The following is a 22,441-nucleotide window of genomic DNA, read 5'->3' on the forward strand; positions in this document are numbered from 1 at the left end:
GACTTTGTATTGCACTATATGAAGCCACTGACTCCATGTCTGGTATCATTAACTGATGTTTGTCCGTATGGATATATGTTTCAGTGATTTGCTATGTGATTTTATTGTTTATGTTGTGTTTTATTATGTGTTGATATTATAAACCATGTTTGCAAACCAAATTTCTCTTACTGGGCAATAAAGTTTGAAGTGATTGAATTGAATTGAAACAACATAACTCACCAAGAATTTATCCACAGTAGAAATCAAGATATATCAAATCATGACCAACCAGAGGGTTGACAGTTGTGACATTAGTGGTGATTTGTGTTGGTATATCAGGTTCAGTGTAGGAGAATAAAGAAATATCAGAAGTAAGCAAGATCTCGTTTAACAAGGCATAACATCTTTATTGTTATACACATAAATTCATCTCCAAAGACTTTGCACAAATCAGTGGGGTAACATGAACCTTGAGATATCAAAAGTCTCCCGCAGTTCCTCGTTATTTTGTAATATACTCAAACAAGTACATCTGCCTTTCACATCCCCAAATGGTACATACATTACAACCAATTAGAAATAAAGTATTTTTTCACTGTCAAACATTACCGTATGTGCATTACATTACCAATTACAAACAAGTTATATTCATTGTCAAAATACAGGTGTGCAAATTGTTAGAAAAATACCAACTCATACCAGATTCTGGATTGTGCTCTGTAAAAATCCTTACAAATAGTATATAATAATCTATATATAAATGTTTCCAACATGCAATGTTGCATTTCAAAAAAATATTCCATAAACAGGCTGTCTGTTCAACCCCTCCAAAATTCCAGTCTTCACCATGCTCATGTGAAGACAGATAAAACAAATAAGAGGGTGTGGCAATGAAAAAAGGGTCAAGAACCATATTTTATGTTGTTCAATCCTATGGCGGCTGACTGCATCACATTTATAATATAACATTGTTTTTGAATTAGTCTAGGAAGGCTCATGGTCTGCTCTGCTCTATTTCCTGATTATGAGTAGATTTCATTGAAGTGAGTAATCCAATAAGAACTATTATGCGGATAGTCTGCAAACATCTAACAGGCCAATTAAGCAGTCTACAATTGTAATGTGCTGCTCATTATGCACTACAGACGATCTAGTAGATTTTGCAAATTGCAAAACTGAATTGCAGCAAAGAAAACCTAGCCATATTAAAGCCCTTTTCATGATGACCAATGCTCAAAAACACATATACTGTATCTTATCAGTATCTATCAGTTGTACAATGAATAAATAATTAATCTTTGTAGTGATGATAGTAAATGTTAATCATATAAATAACCACTTTCAAATAAAAGAAACTCATGCCGTACCTGCAACAAAGACTACAAACAGCTACAATGAAGTGGCAAGTTAAAAGCATGATCAGATGATGACAACAGTCAGAGTATCCCCCACACAACAAAATTAAGACAAGGATGTCATCTCTCACGAGGTGTCTTTCCCTCCCCTCTTCCTCATCTTTTTTCTGAGGTAAACAGTAGTACTGTTAAAGACTTTTAAAGGCATCTCTCCTACCCCCCTTGTGCCACATTCCCCATGGCCTCAACCTGAATAAATTCAATACCAAGTTCCACTATCCAAGACTCTCCTGCTCCAGTCTCACAAGCATGCAAGCGGAGTCGGGACCTACGGAAGCAGCTGTTTGAACCGCTTCACTGCTCTTCACAGCTTAGTGGTATACTGAAACATTGGAAGCAGAGAATAGGATGAAAGAACTCAAGCAAAATGGTCTAGGCATGTGTTGCAATACAATGAAATCATTTTCCTTCTGGTTTAATAAATAACATATTCGATAAGACATTTGTTACTTCACTCTCACAGAGCTAGCTGGCTTTTACAGTGTGAACTTCCCACCAATCACAATGCCAGCTGTCAATCAACGCTCTCTATCCAATCCAGTCTATCCAAATTATGCTAGCTTCTGTGGCATGACAAAATAAATGAAACATAGGATTTTTTTTACAATGGTGCAATGAACCCCTTTTTTTTGGCAAAATATACTATAACTTTTCTTTAAAAAAATAAAACATATTGCACTTTCAATACAATGGGTATGTAATTCTTGAATTACAACCACATTTTTAGAAATTAGTTAAATTCTATAATTTCAAAATAAAAGGGAAAACCAATTTATTGATCAAGTTTATCGAGTTTATTAGTAGGAAACGTTTTCCTTTTCAACTACAAGTCCATGACTGCAGGTAACCAACATTCAGAGAACAACAATGAACAGAAAAACCCCTACGATAAAACAAAAAAAACAAACAAAAACAAAATGTTAAAACTGTACCATGCACGGGGAGTGTTTCAAAGCAGTGTATCCTGGGTTACAGTAGGGAAAGCTGCGGTGATGACTGGGTTAACAGAGTAAGACTGGCTAGTGACCGTGCTAGCACTGACTGCTAGCGACGATCGTGTCCAGTTTCCTGTAGCAAGAGTGGCGCGAACCCCAGAAAAGGCTCCGAACACCCGAGCACGCTCCCGCTGCGACTGTCCCCTGGCCGCTGGGCTCACATCTCCCCATCAAAACGTCAGATGGCAAAATAGAAAGGCAGCTGTTTGCTCCCGTCATCTAAAAGTGCATCTCCACACTCTTCCAGCAAAGTCCGTCAGCCCGCCGCTATCTCTGCCAAGGCAGAGGGAGTGGCGGCGAGCTACAGAGACCAGTGCTTGGATCAGCACACGTGTGGGTTTCAATTACTTCTTTTTTTTCTGACTGTGTATGTTTGGTTGCATTTTTAAACTTTTTTTTTTTTCTCACTAGACACGACATTTCACTTCAGCTTTCATAGGAGCCAAAGGAGTGCTAAATCATGGGGCTGGGCTGAAGAAGGCCCATGACACGATGGTGGTAGTGATGCCTTTCTCCTGATTCTCTTCGGTGTCACGCTGATTCCTAAACACCTACGGCTGCCCCCGAGTCTCACTGGCGCCATTTTGATTTTTCAAAGGCCGGCGATGCAACTCTACCAGTTGCCATGGTTTCACTGGAAGATAAAACAGTTTGTTTGGATTTAATTGGCTGGCAGTCACATTTCAGACTCAGTGTGTGTGGCACCGCACAGAACATGAGTAACAAGGGCAGATTATCTTCATGAAATATATGAAATTATTTTTTTTATTCATAAGGCTGCACAAGGAACATGAACTGAACTTACCTGAGAAACTGCATCATCATGTCAGGAAATGGACAAATATGATCGCAAGGCCAATATTCAACAGCATTACCATAGCAACAAGGATAGAGTTAGGACCCTGCAAAACAAAACATCATGATAAGAGATAATCACATGATAACCACATGAACATTAAATTGCCTGTACTGCTTATGTCCTTGTTTACAAGTCACTGGGATGAACAGGTTCAACACTCTCCATTAATGCCACAAGTGAGCTTGTGCTTTTAGGTGCTTGGGAGAGGTATGAGTGACTTGAGTGAGTGAATTTACATTGATTTTAAAACTCCACCTGTTGACACAGAAGTGCTGTGGCAGCACAGTGTTACAAATAAACAAAATATATAATTAATGTGTTGACTTAGTCACTATAGTAGGAAAATCACTGAACCACTTCCCGGTATGTGACTGTCTGCAAGGCTGCAGCCAGGAGCCTGTTCATGCTTCTACTGTACTGCCTGGTGTATGTGCGCACATTGTATTTCCCTTATGCAGGGATCTGTGCGACCTAAACAGTGCATACTATAATTTCCCTAAGCACTTGCATGGCAAAAAGCGTTACACATGAATGAACCTGCACACAGAGCCTGGCTCTTATAGAGCTGCTCCTCCCCACCACCTAATAATAAGGAACAGGTTTTAATGGAGAGAGTTTTGCATTTGTTCATCCCTATGTAGTTACAACCAACTTAAAGCATGACATTGATTGCTACTGGTTGAGCAAACACTTTTTCCTTCATGTTTTTCATATCCTTATACTAATACTTACTGTTTCTTCTGCCAAAGAATCTGCAATCTCCATACTGGCTTTCTTTGTGTCTGCGAGGCTCTTTGGCTTTAGGGAATCCTGCTTCCTGAGTTTGTGGTCGCTCTTGCTGTCCCGTAGGGACAGTGGCTTGGGGGTGGGGGCACTGAAGGACTTGGGGGGCGGTGGGGGCATACGTGCCAGGGTCAAAGCACTAGGCTCTTCCTCTAGATCCTCCTCAGGCTCCGGGGGTGGGGGGCCCCTTACAGGGGCCTTGACATAGTAACTGTGGTACTCAGAGTGGAGCTGGCCGTTGACTGGAATCGCAGGAGCCTGGGGAGGGGGAGCAGGTGCTGGGGTAGGCTCATGAACTTTAGGGGGTTTAGGTGGAGCCTCCTCCTGTGGAGGGGGGGCCCTGGGGCCATCGGTGACGGCCGGCCTCTCCTCTTTACTTGACTTTTTGCTAGACCGCTCATCCTTGCTGATCTTACGACTTGGCTTCTCTTCTTTGCTTATCTTGCGGGAGGGTTTTTCCTCTTTGCTGCTTTTGCGGCTGGTGCTGTTGGCAAGCTGGCCTTTCTTCTTGCTGGAGTGGGGCGAGGGGGGAGGCGTGGCTCCAGAGCTGGTCACAGGGGAGTGGGGAGGAGTGGTGCCTTTGCGGTAAAAATGAGGAGAATCCTTTGGGGAACTGTCCTTCTTCTCAACAGGGACCTCCTTAATCTCCACAGGCTCCATGAATTGTTGTTTGATGTAGTCAGGCCCTGCAGAGGTGAGAGAGAGAGAGAGATGACACACATTAACATAATACATAATCCACAGATACGCACTTGGATGTCTATATGAGAGAGAGAGAGAGAGAGAGAACAAACGCCTACACACTACACATACACTAAGAATACAACATACAGGCCCAGCAACATTGAAATGCCCCATTATCTGAGGCTCAGATGTACAGTCCAATGATGACACAGGAGATTACCAAACCCTGAACCAATGCCAATTCTACTCTGTAATCTCTGCCCCAGCCACTGTCCAAGAACCCAGATTAGTAGAACAGAGCACTCTATCTGCTATCAACTGCTGCTGCCTGACTGGACAGTTTTGCTGAGAACTAGCAAGGCTAGTCTTTCAAATGAAATATCCATGAATACACATTATATATGCGAGGGAGAGAGAGAGAGGGAGAGAGAGAGTGAGAGAGAAATAGACTGATTAATGCAGGGTCACAAACACCATCTCACAATGGAAGCCTCCTCTGCAAGCACATCTTTATCATCAGTCATTCTCTTTTATCAGTGTGTCGTTTTCCTGGAAAGGCCCTTGTCACATTCATTTTCGGCATCCAAGCAATCAACATGGCTCTATAGATAAGGGGGCTTGACCTTAAGGTGCAACGATGCTTCTTTTATTTCATTCTGCGCTTTGATCCCCACAGCAGTCTTGCTGCTCAGACTGAGGAAGCTCATACAGCTGCCTACTCCCTTCCTCTCCACCCGAAGTTTATGGACTAGTGGACAAAGACGCACAGAGATGGTGTACCGCCTGACTGCTGCCTCTGGACTAAACTGGCACTGCTCTTTTAATTATTATCTGTGTTTTGAGGTGTCTGTACGGGCATTATGCGCACACAAGTGCGGATAATAAAGCTCGTCTGAATCTGAATCTAAATCTCATTTTGCATGTGGGAAAAATAACACTTTATCTGTCCCTTTGTTCTGTATTCAATTAATATTTATTAGATACAACAGGCTGAGTGTTTCTTTGTTTGCCTGTTTTTTTGCCACTTGGGCTAAATTAGACTGTGTCAGAGTGACTCAGACAGGAACAATGCAGCTTTGTTTGCAGAACATCAGATGGTGTGATCAGAAAAGGTTAGATCCTCCGCATCCCATACAGCCAAGTTGCAGTAAAGAGAAAGAAGCAGGGACATTCTAGAGATGTTAGGTTATAGATGAGTAGAATCCAAAACTTTGAAGATGAAAGTACTGTATACTTAATCAAAAGAGATTCATGCGGCATCTTCTGTAATGCTATTTGGTGTGTATGCACGCCACCTTTGAACTTGTCATTCCATGGAGAAGAATCAATGTTGATTGAATTATGACACTTATCCTCTCTAGGAACAATTATGCTAACATCAGGTGGAGAAGGGAACAAGTATATCCAATCCCATATCTGCATAAATGGTGTTATCAAGTAATGTTTTGGCCCCCAGTACTTATAAGCCCAAACTATTTTCCGGCTGCAGGGCATTCCTAATTCGTTTCATAACTGCCACAGCCAATAAGACCCACTACAAAGAGATGGGAGACGTTTGAACATCTGCAGGGCTTAAAATATCTGGTGAGCCTAATTTCACACCATAACTCGATAAGAGTTAGGGCTTCGTGGGAGGGTCTGACCAGTTTCACTCTGTTTGGGGACAGATTCCTCTGAGGGGTTCCAGGCATTTTCTGAATGGTTGTCAGCACTAAAGTGCCCCCAGCCTCACACACACAGACACACACACACACACACACACACACACACAGAACTGCAGCACTGGCAGTCAGTCAAAACTACTGACGCTACACTACTGCAGCCATTTTAAATCCCACAAAACCACAGAATTAATGCAGTCCCATAAGTGTTTGATTGAACGTGATTTTGTCGTATTTCGTCAAACTGGGATGCTGTAAAATCCATTTTCATCAGTTAATCTCATATACTGTTACATATGGTTTGATCTCTGCTCATGTAAGGTTGTCTTGTAGACAACTTAGCATGTGTTCTTGTTGTAATGAGTCAGTGTAGTTTAATTAGAAGTGCTAAGGAATGCTGCCCAGTCAGCTGGAATATGCTCTGGGACTCAATTACCCAGATGGCCGTGGTGTTTCTTTCATCTTAACATTGATCAACTGGGCTGAGTCTGCAGCCTTCCAAAGAGGGTCATTAAAATAGGCCATGGTATTAGTCATAACCAAGAAAAACTACTCAACCCAAATAAACACAGATAAACATCTGAACGTCAGCATTCAGAAGATGATGTGTCAAATATAAGATATGTGCATATATCAAGATATGATATACTTAGATGACATGAGCCCTGGGAGGAAATTGATATTCCCTGTGGGGAAATAAGATATTGAGATATTTTCGGTCCAACACTTCTCAAGAAAAGCTTAACAGTAATATACTGTGTAATGTGTTATAATATTGCAATATCACATTAATAGTTCTTTCATCTTTGTGTCCTGTCTCGCTCTGGTTCAGCCCCGTCTTTTTCTATTACCTCATCATTGTCTCTGTGGCATTATTATAGTACAAGCTTTTGTTTAAGCTACAGTTGCCAGCTCGTTTCATGTTAATCCACAGCACGTTTTCCGCTCCAGTGCACTCTTAGCAAAACACACACACCAACACACACACACACACACACACATACACATACACTCACACAAAACATGATGGGTTGGTCGTTTAAGACCCAGCCTAACCCCTCGTGACCTTAATTTGAGATGAACAGCAGTAACGAGAGGGAGCCTCAGTGAGGCCTGGGTATGTGTGTGCATGCATCGATGTGTGTGTGTGTGTGTGTGTGAAGTGGGAAGGCAGAGGGAGGAGTACAGTATGTGCAGTTATCACATCTGTTGCTATTGTGCATCAGGCTGGTATGAACTGTAGATTCATAGAGGACAGCAGCTTTCACACAGCATCTCTGGCCTGAAAGGAAACATTTGCACCGTCATAATATTGTGTTACATACAGCACTGACAATGAAACACTGACTCAAGGCTGTTGCTGCCATATTGATCATAAGAGGACTTGGTCACTGCCTTGTCTTTACATCCATGTCAGATGCACCATGCAGTCAGCAGAGACAGAAATACACACGTATAAGTTATATATATACATAAGTTTGGACACACACATTTTTCTTTATTTTTTACTATTTTTCACATTTTAGAATACATTAGAAGACATCAAAACTATGAAAAAGGTGTTAAACAAATCAAAACTATCTTATATTTTAGATTCTTTAAAGCAGCCACCCTTGAACTTGATGATAAGGCAAAGGCTTTGGAAAGAAATTCATACATTAGGCATCAACTTCAATTCAATCAGCTGTGTCCAAACTTTTGACTGGTAGTGTACATTACCTAAGGCAAGCTGTTGGCTTAAGTGTTTCAGAACTATAACAATATTGTTTGGATATGTCAAATATAATTACGTCTTACAAGTGGCAGTGCTGATCATGATGTAGGGCATCTTAATTTTCCTGTTTCGTGTTTTTCTTATTTATGATGCATTTGCTGATATTTCTATTTTGATACTGAATATTCTGATATTGATATATATTTGTTGTCTGTTCTGTGGGTTGTGGTCACAGTATGTTCTCTCCCTTCTCTACCTGGTTATATTTAAGATTCATGACTCAATTTGTAGCTTTTTAGATTTTCTCTTTCTTCCTCCTACTCACACTGGCAGATGGGCAGGGGGGGCTGTCATTGTTTGGCCAGATTACATCCACTACTGTAATACACACACACACACACACACACACACACACACACACACAGACAGCACAAACACAAGCACATGCTAAGAAACAATGCCCCACGCTTCACATGCAGATCACTGCAACCTCTGTGGCAATACTGGTTCAGTCTGATGATTGTCTTCCTGTCCCTCACTGTTTTGAGTGGGAACATGCAGTGAGAAACCTGAAGGGCTCGCTCTCACATGCACTGACATGTGACTGATGGAGAAATGGCAGGCTGGAAGACTTTGAGAGCCAGTGGCCTTGATTTTTAATTCTATCATCAGTGCATGCCGCAAGAGTGATAAAATAAATTGGGGATGTGATGTGCCATCTGCCTCGCATTACCTTTGAGAGTAAAACTATTTTGATAAGTGGGACTGATAAGATGAAACAAGTATAGTCGATAAAGTTTGGGACAAGCATCACTTTTGATATTTCTCTTAAGACTGCTGAATACGGCCATGATCAGTGTTATTTTAATGCAATTTTTACTCTTGAAAGTCGTAAGACTTTGCTGCATAACCTCGGTTGATCTACTGTCTACTAAATAGCAAACACCTGCCTCTATGAATATAAAGCAGCACCTGTTCATGTCTGGTTTTGGGCTCTGACAGGTCCAGGCATTTACGGTGCCACCTGGTCCAAGTGTACCTTGACTGGGTCAAACAGGGCGGGGTGGGAGCCCCACTGCGCCCCAGCCCCCCTTGCCCTCCGCCCCCCCCCCCCCCGATGACCGGCTGAAGGAAGGGACAGCTGCTCTGTGTCAGCCCCGGAGAGAGGCGAGCGAGAGGCGAGCGAGGGGCTGAGCGAGGGGCCGCGCCACCTCTCAGTGCACAGGGATTTCAGCTATGTCTCCATTAGACCCCGGTGAGCACACATCGGCACCAAATATAGCCCAATTAACGTCACGCCATAAACCACGCCCAGCCAACCCCTGCTGCCCCCCCCTCCAGGGTGCTGTGTGTGAACCAATCATAAAGGTCAGGGTCCTTTTCCCTGTGACCCTCTCTTCCCTTTTGAAGTACACACTCCCAATCTGGGTGATAATCTGCTATGAGTCTGAAATGTCAATTACAAACAACAAGGGGTTTAGACCCATGGTTGTTTCCCTAGAGGAGTTATTGGAAGCGGGGGGAGGGTGGGTATGTGAGAATATTTCCACTGTAGAGGTAGACATTGAGGAAGCACAGGAGATTAGTTTGGGAAAGTCACACAAGTTCATTTGGATGGCAGGTACTTCCTCTCCCTGTAACAGAGGGACAATGTAGAGTCTATTCATTCACTTTGTCACTGACTTAAAAGGTCATGGAGGTCAAAGGAACAGAATGTGGTGAGTTGTATGTAAATCTACAGGACAGTTGGATGTTTTTTTCTTGGAATCTAGAAATAGGGGACCTCGTTTACACTCAAACATGATACAGCCTGCCAAAGTACAAGCCATGAACCAACAACAAGCCTCAAAGTAGGCTACTCTTGATTCCCCCAACTTTTCTCAAATTTCTCAACTTTTTGCAGAATATAAGACTATTAGCACTGGACTGTTAGCACTGACTGCACTATCGTAAACTGGACTGAGAATTCATGCGTGGAAAATGGGGTTTGGCTATTTACAGGTGCCTGTCTTGCTGTCAGCCAGGCTTACCAGACATGCTTACGTAACTGAACGTTTAAACGGCGCGGCTCAGATGTCGCCCTACGCTGCACATTATTATGACATGGGCCTCTCTCTCATTCATGATCTGACTTATAAGGCAAGGACACTCTCCTCGCAGACTTGTGAACCTGGAGCTCACCAGGCCTGCCAAGCATGACCGCCTTTTTCCACAACACAAACAAGCCGCAGGACGACCCTGTCCCCAGCCGGCCATTTCTGTGCCTCAGTAAAGGGACACGCTTGAATGGGTCCCATTGTCAATCTATTAGTCACCCACTATTTTGTGGTGTCTTTTGGCAAGGGCCCAAGGCCGGCTAGCTCATAGGCCTAAATATACTACGCTCAGTGGAAGATGCTAGGCTCGGCAGGATGGATCTCACACTCTAAATAAAAAAGGTGCTGCATAGCGGTTTTGAGTAATCTTTGGCTTGTCGCTGGAGGAGAACCCAAATCAACCTATTTAGAATTAATTCAGTGGATTTGTTGACTGATCACTTGATTAAATTCTTAAAATAAACGCACACAATCAATAGTGTGTTATCTGAGAGTGCTATGAGATGACTGTTTGAGTCAGGTCTAAAACATAGATAAGATAAAACATGGTCTGAATGTGTGTCTGTTCATCCCATCCAACTCAGCTTAAAAACACAACAACATGGGAATGCTTGATCAAAGATTTTTCAAATTTTGTGAGTTTTAACTGACCCTTGTCCAACCTTTCTGCCCTCTCCCTGTCCTTTTGCTTTACCCCTGACCGCACCTGCAGCCCGAGCTCTTCCACCAAATAGGATCTCAAACCTTCACTATTTATGTAGTATTACATGTCAGGTATTTCCTTGTAAAACTCAGCTTACCTTGTAAATGAACTAAACAGAGTTGAGTCGACATCCTACACTCTGAGCTACTGTATAGTTTGGCACTCTGCCTGTAAAACCTCCGGGAGGAAGAAAGATGGGCTTGGTATTAGGAGCAGGACTTCTGCGTAGGTTTCCTTGACCATCACGCATAATAGAACCAGGCACAGGTTTGACATGATGTGTAAGAATAGCGTTAACGAAACACAAAAACATGTTTCTTTCATGTTTCTTTTCACATTAACATGATATTTTTAGGCAAAATTTACCGCAGAAAATTTTTGCAAGTATTTCAGAGCTGCTACAACAGGCCTTTGAGAGCAAATACAAGGCCTCTATCCAGAATACAGTATACTGCTCCAAACAGGCGCCGCTTTTTCAAAGCACAAACACAGTCCTTCATTGTGGTCTTAGAAATCTTCCTCAATAGCTCTGGTCTTCGATTACACTACTAGAGCACCAAACCCCGCGCTCTCCGGCACACAGAACAAGCTCATTACTGAGACTCAGACGCAGACTAGGACCATGAAAACAACTCTCAAACTGTCAATGCTGTACAAACACCATTACTTATATAAACTACGGTCTCACCAGTTACCCAATTCCATGGACAAATGGACAAATTGGTTGCTTGAGGAAGCAGTAGCTAAAAGAGGGAGGGATTTGTTAGAGGGGAGGATGTTAGAATAGCAAAATAATTTGGTTCTCCTCTTTAGCTGGGTAAGTGGACCTCTGTTAGAGGTAAACATGCTTGTGTTACAGACCCCCTCCAAACCCCACCCCACCCCAACAGACTGCCACTTCATTTCTGGGTGAGCCTTTTCTTGCTTTCAGAGCCATGAGACCTGCACTTGCTGACATGGCCAGGCTAGCATTCATGCAAATTTAAAAGCTAGGCCTTGAAATAGTCAAAGTATTCTGTTTCAACATGTGGAGTGAGTTCAGCTGACCTCTTCAATCCTCCACTACATTACACCTGCAGTCTGGGTGCGGGCCTGGTCTGTCAGTGACAATGTGGGGGCTGCTTTGTGTATTTGTGTGTATGCGTGTGTATGTGTGTGTGTATGTGTGTGTGTGTGTGATACAGGTAGATCTGTATTTGTGTGTGTTTGGAGAGAGAGAGAGAGAGAGAGGGTGTAGGAATGTATAAGGCAGTGTTGTGCAGGTCAGTCGGTAAATGAGAGCCTGGGAGTCTAGAGGTTAACTGTCAGACAAACCTAAGGCACTTTACAAGGGACATGTAAAGGTTGCAGTGGTGTTAAAGATTTTGCTCTTATTTGCATAATTGACCATGACCATTCAGTGACTGGTCAGTAACTGGTCAGTAACTTTACAACTATTTTATTTCGATTTTTTTTTTTTATTTAGACTGAGGTTAAGTATCTAGGGAGACTCTAGGAAGCTCTCACTTTACTCCTAGGCCACTGGGAGCACATATGCGGTTCCAGAGGCAGGGAACTTAAAACCACGTCACTATCTTTGGGCACTTTAAAGATTATTTTAAAGGTATTTCTGCTTTATCAGATAATCTACAGCACAGAGCGACAGGAAATGCAGGGCAGAGAGAAGATGACATGGGTCTGAATTCCAACTCATGACATTACTACATGGTATGCAACTAACTCAGCGCCAGAACTTTACCACTATTAACATGCTTTAGAATATACAGACATGTGTTGAGCATGAAGCCACGTTCCTGAAGTTTACCTGGTTGGTGGAAGTTGGGGGAGAGCTCCCTAGCAACCGCCCTGGCGATTTCAGAGTCCTGGACGGCGGAGATGGCAGCCTGGTCTGCAGCCTCACTTTTTGTCCTGGCATGGGCCGTTCTGGAGAAACACAAATACAAAGAATGGTAGAGTTGCATGCTAACACAGAGATAAAGAAATGAAGAGCAACCATGCTCCACATGGAGGGACACGCACACATAGATACATGTAGACACATCTACATATACATATACATAAGTGCACATACACACATACACATACAAACGTACATTTTACAGTTTTATAGAAATTATGTAACTCAATCCAAAAAGATATGTCAAGGATGAGCTTCCCTCCACTGTGTTTTTCTCTCTCTCTGTTTCTTGCTCCCTCTCTCTCGCCCTCCATCCCTCCCTCTCTCCCCTCATCTTTGAGCTGCATCGCTCGGCCCTGTCCCTCTGAGGGATAACATAACACTCTCCCCCCCTCGTGCTTCTATCTCAAATCCAAATCCTGATTTTCCAAATGGAGCCCAGCCGCACAGCCACATCCAAGCAAGACCTTAATCCAGTCTGGAGCACCGCACTGCTGCTGGACCACACTGGAGCGCTGCCCATAAAGCACATAAACACACACACACACACACACACACACACACACACACACACACACACAGACAAACTCAGATACACACACACATACTTGACCATTACAGGAAAGCTGATAAATTGATAAATTGATATATCGATATATTGTAACATATCATATCATATATCATATCATATCATATCATATCTGCATTTCCTAATAAGCAGCAGGGTAGCGTAGTGAGTCGTGAGACCGCCTTTCAAGCAAAACAAAAATCTCCTTCGGGGATCAATACGGTATCAAAAAAACACAAAAACACTTTCAGGTTATATTCTAAATACCAATAGGAAAGGAGGTCAACTGCACCTCAGTTGGTACCTCTAGATTAGTGGGTCTATTAGTGGGTCCTTGCTTTAGAAGGTGTTTGCATTCTTATACATATAAATCCCCATCTGTAATGAACACCAAAGAAGTCTTTGTTTTGACACGGCAACATGAGAACCCACCACAAGGGCTACAATACAGAGCAAAGTGTAAAACCAATATAGTCAACAGTTGTGAAAAACTGCCATCGACCCTACCAGGCCTTTACCCAAGCATGAGACAAGCTGTTAAAAACACATCCAAACCTACTGTACCACAGTGATGCTCAAAAACCAAAAGGCTGAAGAGTAATACGTTTTGGGATCATGGTGAGCTTAGCATTAGCACTCAGAGGTATTATGGGAGCACACCATGGTGAGACAGTCATGTACAGACAGAGGCCGGGGGGTGACCTGCTTAACAAATCCCTTGAAAACTCCACCGAGAGATACTGTACACGTACACGTGCTTGCACGCGCACACACACACGCAAACACACACAAACGCCGAGAGCCGCGAGTAGAGGAGGACACTTGTGCATTGGGGAGTGAGAGGATTTTTCCCTCTACTACCACCAGTCCATTCTGAAAGACCTAATTATGCAACGACATGAAATGCAGCAGATAAATGCTGTGAAAGCCAGTGGATTAGTCTCACCCGGGGCTCTTACTGTACAAACAGATCACAGCCCCACAGCGAGTGGAGCCCACACACAAAATCCTCAACTTAAACAATACATGACAACGCAAAATGGAATGCGAGGGATGCAGATGGACCGGCCAAGTATCAGCGTAAGTATTGACAGCTGCGCCTGGTGCCCTAGTTAACTCTGTTCATCCATCTTCTTCTCCCTCTTTCTTTCACCATCCCTTCTCTTTTTCAATCAATGCTCCTCTTTCTGTCGATCCTTCTCCGTCCCTCTATCGACGTCGCTTCCCCTCGTTCCCCTCACCCTCCCCTCCCTCCCTCTGTCTGTCAGAGTGACCCCAACGGACAGATGTCTCTATTTCAGACTACTTCTCTGTCCTTGGACTCTGGGCCGTCCTGTTTTTTTGACGCGCCGGGACAGTGAGATATTAAAATGCATGAGGAGCCATATGCTGGGGGGGGGGAGAGAGACGGGCCGCTTCCTCTCCAGAAATAAGTCCCTGTATCACCCTGAGACAAAGGACACACTCATGCTGCGTTTACAGACAGCACAGCCACTGGAGACTAGCCACCGACCAGCCGCAGAGGAATTCAGTTTTAAGAATTTTAGAGCAACAAGGATGGACACATTGGTTGTTGCAAAATTAAGGCCACACATACACCACTATATGTGTTACATGTATGTATATGTACTGTACTTATGAAGACACACACATGGACTTCCATCCCAAGCAAGCACGCACTCAAATGCCATAGACTGGCTTGGATACACTCATAGTCCTGCACGAACATACATGCTTCTATTTATGAAATGTGTGAAATGCGTAGCCAACTGAAGTGAGGTATGCGACTATGCGTTATGGATGTATATAGCATGCCCATGACATATCCTAAGGATCTTAACAGTTCTGTTTAGGTAGAGTGGGCATAAAGTCACGGGCCGACAGAGGAAGCGATGCAGACTGTTCCCAGACAGGATGTCTGGTGGTGGGAGGTGACAGGCAGAGAATGATGGGAGGAGAGGTGTGATAGAGCAGTAGGACAAGAGGAGAGTGAGGAAAGAGTGAAATGAGAGGCGAGAAAACATGGGCATGTGGCGCAGGAGAGGAGAGAGGGTTGGTTTCCCTGTTGATGCGACGTCAATAAGAACTGTTTCTGCCACACACACATGTAGTGGTGATGACATAACAAATGTCATTTCACCGACTCTTTTATCCCAAACAGCTTCCAACACCAGCACCTTCCACAGTGCATGCACTTATGAGCGTATCCAGCAAGGATTGAAACACTAATCCTGCCAGTTAGTGACATGCTCTGCCCATTGAGATACAAAGAACCACCTACGCATTAAGACAGACACCCACACACATTTATGCACACACCAGCAAGGGGTGGGATGGAGAAGAATAGCTTGTGAGGACAAATGATAAAACACATTGTCTTGATCATAGATTTGAGGCAAAGTGTGTGGGTAAACAACATGCATGCTCACTACTGACTTTTGAAAAAGTCTTTGTTCTGAAACTTTTAATTTGCCAGACAGCCTACAGTCTTCCGACTTGCTCCAGTGAATAGCCAAGATCGGCTTCTGAATATAAAGCAACACCTGTTCCTGTCTAGTTTTGGGCACTGCAGGCCCCACTGTGTCGTGTCCCGGGGAAGGGTCCAAACAAATTGAGGTATTTCAGCACCCTGCGTGCTACACAAAAGCACACATACCATACTGCACACCTGGCACAAATGCAAATACCACACACAACAGTGTTTCGAAATTTGGTCAAAGTCTAGAGGGGAGAATAAAAAAACTTTTAGGCAATTCTTTGTGAACTCTTTATGCTGATGCACCAGATGAGAGATGATATTGATGAAGGTCCTGTGAGATCCATCGGTGTTTAATCACTGTGACAAATGAATTGCGTGAAAAGTGTTGAGTCAGTTTGGCAGTCTGTGTGGAGGATGTTCACTCTCTCGATCTGTGCTGTGTGTGTGTGTGTGTGTGTGAGAGAGAGAGAGAGAGAGAGTGTGAGAGAGACAGAGAGAATGAGAGAGAGAAAGGGATAGGAAGGGAAAGAGAGACAGAGAGAAACAGAGGGGAAGGTAGAGGAATAGAGAAAAGACAAAGAGAGACAGAGACAGAGAGAGAGACAAAGAGCGTGTGTGTGTGTGAGGGAGAGAGAGAGAGAGAGAGGGAGAGAAAGCGAGAGAGAGAGAGAGAGAGAGAGAGAGAAAGAGAGAGAGAGAGCACCCCTCTAAAGACTCCTGGGCATTTAGAACTGCTGAGGTATGCATCTCAACCTCTCTAATTTTACTGTAGGGTTAAATTTCAGCCCCCTGCTCGCATGCGGCATGGTGCGCCCTCCTTTCAGGCTAGTCATACCTTGGTCTCTTGCAGAATAATGTGTGTATATGTATGGATGTTTGTACCTGTTTGTGTGTGATTGTGCCTGTGTGTGTGTGTGTGTGTGTGTGTGTGTGTGTGTGTGTGTGCCTGTGTGTGTGCATTTATTCCCTAGACTGAAGCTTCAGTCCATCACTCCCCAGGCTATGGCCTATTTGAGGAATCTCTCTCACATATGCTGACACAGTTCTGCACCCTCTTGCCTCTTTCTCCCCCTCCACCCCCTTTTTGTCTCTTCCCATACCCCCCCCCCCCTCTTTTCTCTCCTCCTCATCTCCCTTCTCTCCATCATAGGTACCTCCACCTCCCCCCTCGGCCCAGGCATGGTAAACTGGACTGCTGACTGGTACAGTATATAATAGGATGGAAGATGAGTCTTGACCTTGTCCATTGGTTAACATCAGCACTCAACAATCTACCCTCAACTTCCATCAAGCCCTCCCATCACCCACGACCTCGGAAATCTGCTTCAGTGCTTTGTGTTTTTGTTCTTACAAAGAAAGAAAACTACTGGTTTGCTGCATGGCTCCATTTGCCAGAGCAGCTCTGATGCTCCTGCTCTGAATGCACAGATTGACTTATGACAAGATGTCATAACGTCATAACAAAAACGCCTGTCCTTTATCTTCTCCAAGCAGTCCCCAGGTCCAAAGTAGCAGCACAGAACATCGCAGAATGTCTGCACAAATTAGCACTTAGCCTGCACATATCTCCTATATCCGCGCGGGTCTGCTATTGAATTCCCGGCCGGTGCTAATTCAGGATTACTCAAGCATGACTAACACTATTAGTGGTTAGCTAAACCCGACTCCCAAATTATTCAGGAATTATTCCTGGGCTGCAGTCTGGGCTCACATTACCAGGGGCTGTGGCGGTAGGGACGATGGCTGGAGCAAATGAGCCTTTAAATGGGAGACCGGAGTGGCTGTTATTATGAGATAAGCTAACTTTATCCTGAAGAGAGGGCGGTGGTGCTGCATAATGAGGATATTAGGACATGGTCATGTTCGAAAGATGGAAAAAACATCTGGGCCGGTATACATGAAGTATCTTGGATCCTGGAACATCCTGGGGTGGCGTGCTCATCCCCTTTCTCTCTCCTTTCTGTCCTGTCACTCTCAGCTGCTATTCAGTAAAAGCAGACATACCTTAAAATATATATATGTTCAAAACATAATAGCAGCATCTGTCCATGTGACCTGCCCAAAAATCCCCAGTGTTTTGTGAATGAGAGGTCTGGATTTTCTTTTATTTGATTCAGGATATACAACATCTATCACACCTTTAATCATATAATCACCAATGCGTACAATGAGACAAACCTGTTTTAAGCATAGTTTAAGTTTTTAATAGTATACTGTTTACAAACACGCATGGGCACTGTGTGTGAGCAGCACTATAAAAACAGAAGGATCACAATAGGTACAGGCATTTGGAAACACGCAACCTGGTGCAACAATGTGAAAAATACTCGCAAGGGTGAAAGCAGAAGGCTGTGTGCAGTACGACGGGACAACGAAAGGAGAAAAAACATGGTGTCTAGTTATGAATAGGCCTGTCAGATGGTGGAGGAAAGGGATACAAGTGAAAGGACAGAGACAGTGACACAATGATCATTATATCCACAGGATCCCTGGAGCGAAGCAATCAGCAGGACTGAACGAATGGCCCTGAAATGAATGGGCACAGCATTGTATTAAACACATGCATTTCTATTGTTGAAAATGAGTTGTTCTACTGAGTTGAAAATGAGTGACAGATGAACTACAATTTCATTTCATGCCTTGGAGTAGATCCCAATTTTTTTTTGTTTTACATTACTTGCTTCAATTCAATTCAATTCAATTATGTTGATGCTTGATTAATTATTCATTGATCAGACATTACAACTTGAACCAATTCAGCTGTTGTAACAAAGATGTATGCGTTTGCATGCAGCGCACTGTAGGCTTGCATGCTCTGCTGCACTGTGCACCCATGTGTGTGCCAGTCTGTACCGTCATGACTGAAGGATTCAGCATTTTTATCAATGAGGGAGTGTTAATTATAGACCTAATTCAGTGCTTGTGAGCACAGGACAAGCAAAGAGTGTTTCATTTACCCCCGAGTAATACGTTTATCATGTTAACTCATGACACAACGGACGAACCGGAAACTCTCTCTCTGAGCCAGGTAGAGACAGATTGAAAAGCAGCCTCCAAACACAGGCACTCCCCTTCATTTCTGGGAATGAGAATGAGGAGAATCAGTTTTGATTAAACAGGAAATATCCCCAAGCTCTGCTGACATTTTTTGCTGTGGATTACAGACCTAATCTCCCACTGGTGTTCTCTACTCCGGAGCTATGGATTGAACCCTCCACTGAGACCTCACCTGGCTCGCCGCCAAACACACAGGTACAGGTGTGTGAGTGTGTGTGTGTGTGTGTATGTCTTTGCATCAGGGTGTTTGTGCATGCTTGTGTATATGCACTCCTCATACTTTATTATAATATATATCATACAGTCGATTGCACAAGGAGGGATCATTATCATTGCTCAAGGGAAGGTTGAGGGAGTTACTTAGAAAGATCAGTGTGTGTGTGTGTGAGTGTGTGTGTGGATTGATGCCTGTCGTTGGGGCAGCAGTTTGGGATAGAGGTAGAGGAGATAGAGAGACTGACTAAGAAAGACAGATTTCAAATATGCACACTGACAAAGTAATTTTGTTTACGTCTGTAAGTGTGCATATGTGTGTGTGTGTGTTAGTGTGTGTGTGTGGTACATGTTCAGTATCAGTACCATGGAGGCTAATGTTGAAGGACTGTCCTGTGAGTGCTGATATGAGACCTTATGGGCGCGTTGAGAGAGTGACACAGAATCCCTTGCTGAGATGATCCCTCTGGTTTTGGTGAAGGGCAGTGGCAGGGATTCAGGCCTCTGCTCTGTTGCTCTTTGTGTCAACACTGCTGGTGAAACATGGCCACAGCTGACCCAGCTCATAACAGACCTGTGGTGGGGTGGGGGGCAGCTGATGGTAAACCCACCTAAACTCAGCTTAGTTTTATGTGAGAGTTTACGTACAGAACGTTCCTAAAACTTGCTGATGTAAGCAACATGCAACTCTTTCACAGAAAATTAATGTTATATTGATCACCGACTGGAGTTCATAATTCGCCTATAATTTTTATTTACCACATCTCTGAAGATGACATTAGCTGATCTGTGGACGGGGCACATCTGCTCCAAATCTGACACTATGTTAAACAGTGAGGAGGAATGGAAGTGTGGACGGTCCAAAGTGATGTAGTGAAATGAGATTAAGGAAAACACTAACTTAACTTAAGTCAATATTCTGAATAAAATTCAATAGGAATCTAAGGATGGGAATATGTGTTGCAAAGTCCAGTTTCTGTGTGGCTGACAGGAGCGCAGTCTGTCTGTTTTCACATTCACAAGCTGCTGTGACCCAGAGTGCCACAGAGCAGGCCGAATTTAACCTGGGGTTGTAGTGCATCACACACACGCGCACACACACACACACACACACACACACACACACACACACACACACACACACACACACACACAGAGCTGTACAGATGCAAATCAAAGAGACAAACAGTCACACAAATATGCACACATTACACACACACACACACACACAGCAACACAACCACATGCAAACGCAAATGCATGCAAAAAACTTTGACCTATATGCAGGAAATAATTTGATAAAAACATGAGATGCCACTCATGCAAATAATTACATTAACCCTTGATTCTCTGTTGCACACACACGCAGACACACACTCATCAATTCTGCATGTGAAGCTGAAGTGACCATTACTAAGACGTCACATAATGAGGCCTACTGGGGATCAGGGAATCAATGTGTAGAAAGGAGAATACCTGTTAATTGTGACTGTGTACGACATTACTGCAACTTTATAGTTTTGTCTAACCAATACAACAGAAGTCCATAAATCTATTGTTCCTGTCATTTTCTCCTACACATGGAACCGGAAACATCTTGCCCAAGACAATCTTAGGTGAATAAACATGATATTAAACAGTGCCTCTCCACTGTGCTACTTTATATGGAAAATCAACAAATGGCTGACAAGATGACGACGGCGATGAGGCTGTAACCATGGTAACCATCAGAGACACTCGAGCAAGCTGTCCAACGAGGCATCTGGCCTGTATTAATGAATCCTGCAAATGAACGAACCCACACTACAGCCTACTGTATGGGTATAACCTTACACGCCTGCAAACACACACACACACACACACACACACACACACACACACACACACACACACACTTAAATACACACACAGATACACATGCACACATACACACACTGAAACACAGATATGGTAAACAATTTAGACATATTCAAATGCAACAAATGTCAGTGCTTTACTTTGACAAAAAGGGAAATTAAAGGTTTACAACTTGGCTGAAAAACATACAGAGAAGGCTTCGAGTTTAAGAAAACACACACACACACACACACACACACACACACACACACACGCATGCACACACATGCAAACAACCACTCCTGGTGAGTCTCATTTAACTACAAGGCTCAACATCCGATGCTGAACCTGTGTGAGTAAAGGTCACATTGCCTGGCAACCGCTTGAGCTCAAGGAATAGTTTTAATTATGGTCTGTGCTCTCTCCTCCAATCTCCTTTCCCTGCCACCCTTCACCCCACTACACACACACACACGCACTCACACACACACACACACACACAGCACACACACACAGACACACACACACACTATCAAGTGAATGGTCACACAATCATCCATTTCCTCTTCACTGCAAAGCCAGAAGTCAAGTTAGTATTAGACTACATCTTCCCATGGCTGAAATACTGTGACACAATTGTGTATTTGATGGCTATATGAAGCACTGGATGAAAAACATCACTGATAAAAAAAAACCCACTATCATGAAAATATGTTTATACACTTATGTCTTATCGCCAAAGAGCAAATCAACTTATTTTTATAACTGTAACTCCCAGTGATATGTGGATCAGGTTCTGCAGCATCGCAATAATATAATCCAGTGGATTACTGTGAAAGGTGAAGGTGATATATGGAATATCCTCAGCGCTGGGTACAACCGTGTTTACAGCTAGATAGGCTCACTTCTTCCAAATCCTAATGAAAATGCATCACATATTCTCCATAAATGTGGCTACATGAGTGGCTGCATGCCTCCTGAATATGATTCCACGTGGGACAGCAACGCCGTGAATCAACGAGAAAAGTGATAATTCCATAATCCAATCGGTGAACATCTGGGGTGAAAGCGGCCTAGCTAGCCAATCAGAGTCGCTGAACAGATTTAGTAGGGCACATCGGCATCCAGAGGTTACAGACACACAGATTGTGGTGGCAGGTACAATACAGACAGGCATGATGAGATCGCTTCAGGCAAGACAAAGTGGAATTACAGACATGATGTCCTTCGTCCTGTAGATAAGCACAGGCCCACCGGCACAGATAACTCTCTAGTGATGCTGCCGGCTTTATTTTTGTATTTTTGTTGGCATCATAAACATATGAATTCTTACCATTTTATATCCCTTGGCAGTGGAGACTACAAATATATAAAACTCTTCACGACTAACTTCATGACAGGCTACCAAAATACAAAACAGATGCTGAAATGGTTCACTGTCTAAAAATACATGTTGTGGGTGAGAATCTAAAGTGGGGGACAGTTCTGTACCCTCCTAG

The 22,441-nt window shown here is 43.5% G+C and overlaps 1 protein-coding gene across 1 annotated transcript in view; it reads right to left on the reverse strand.

Moving 5' to 3' along the window:
• Positions 1-417: 417 nt before the first annotated feature.
• Positions 418-22,441, reverse strand: part of jph1a (junctophilin 1a) — a 33,777-nt gene continuing 11,753 nt past the window's right edge. Inside the window, exons 3-6 of the mRNA XM_071525295.1 lie at positions 12,697-12,815; positions 3,984-4,720; positions 3,198-3,294; positions 418-3,026 (exon numbers count right to left, since the gene is read on the reverse strand). Of these exons, the coding sequence (XP_071381396.1) occupies positions 3,214-3,294; positions 3,984-4,720; positions 12,697-12,815 (937 nt within the window). The 3' untranslated portion in view covers positions 418-3,026; positions 3,198-3,213. The remainder of the gene's footprint in view (positions 3,027-3,197; positions 3,295-3,983; positions 4,721-12,696; positions 12,816-22,441) is intronic.

Source organism: Centroberyx affinis, unplaced genomic scaffold, assembly GCF_046629955.1.
Source record: "Centroberyx affinis isolate AG114_WGS23_722 - 3 ecotype Tasmania unplaced genomic scaffold, CSIRO-AGI_Caff_v1 ptg001285l_1, whole genome shotgun sequence".
NCBI lineage: Eukaryota > Metazoa > Chordata > Actinopteri > Beryciformes > Berycidae > Centroberyx > Centroberyx affinis.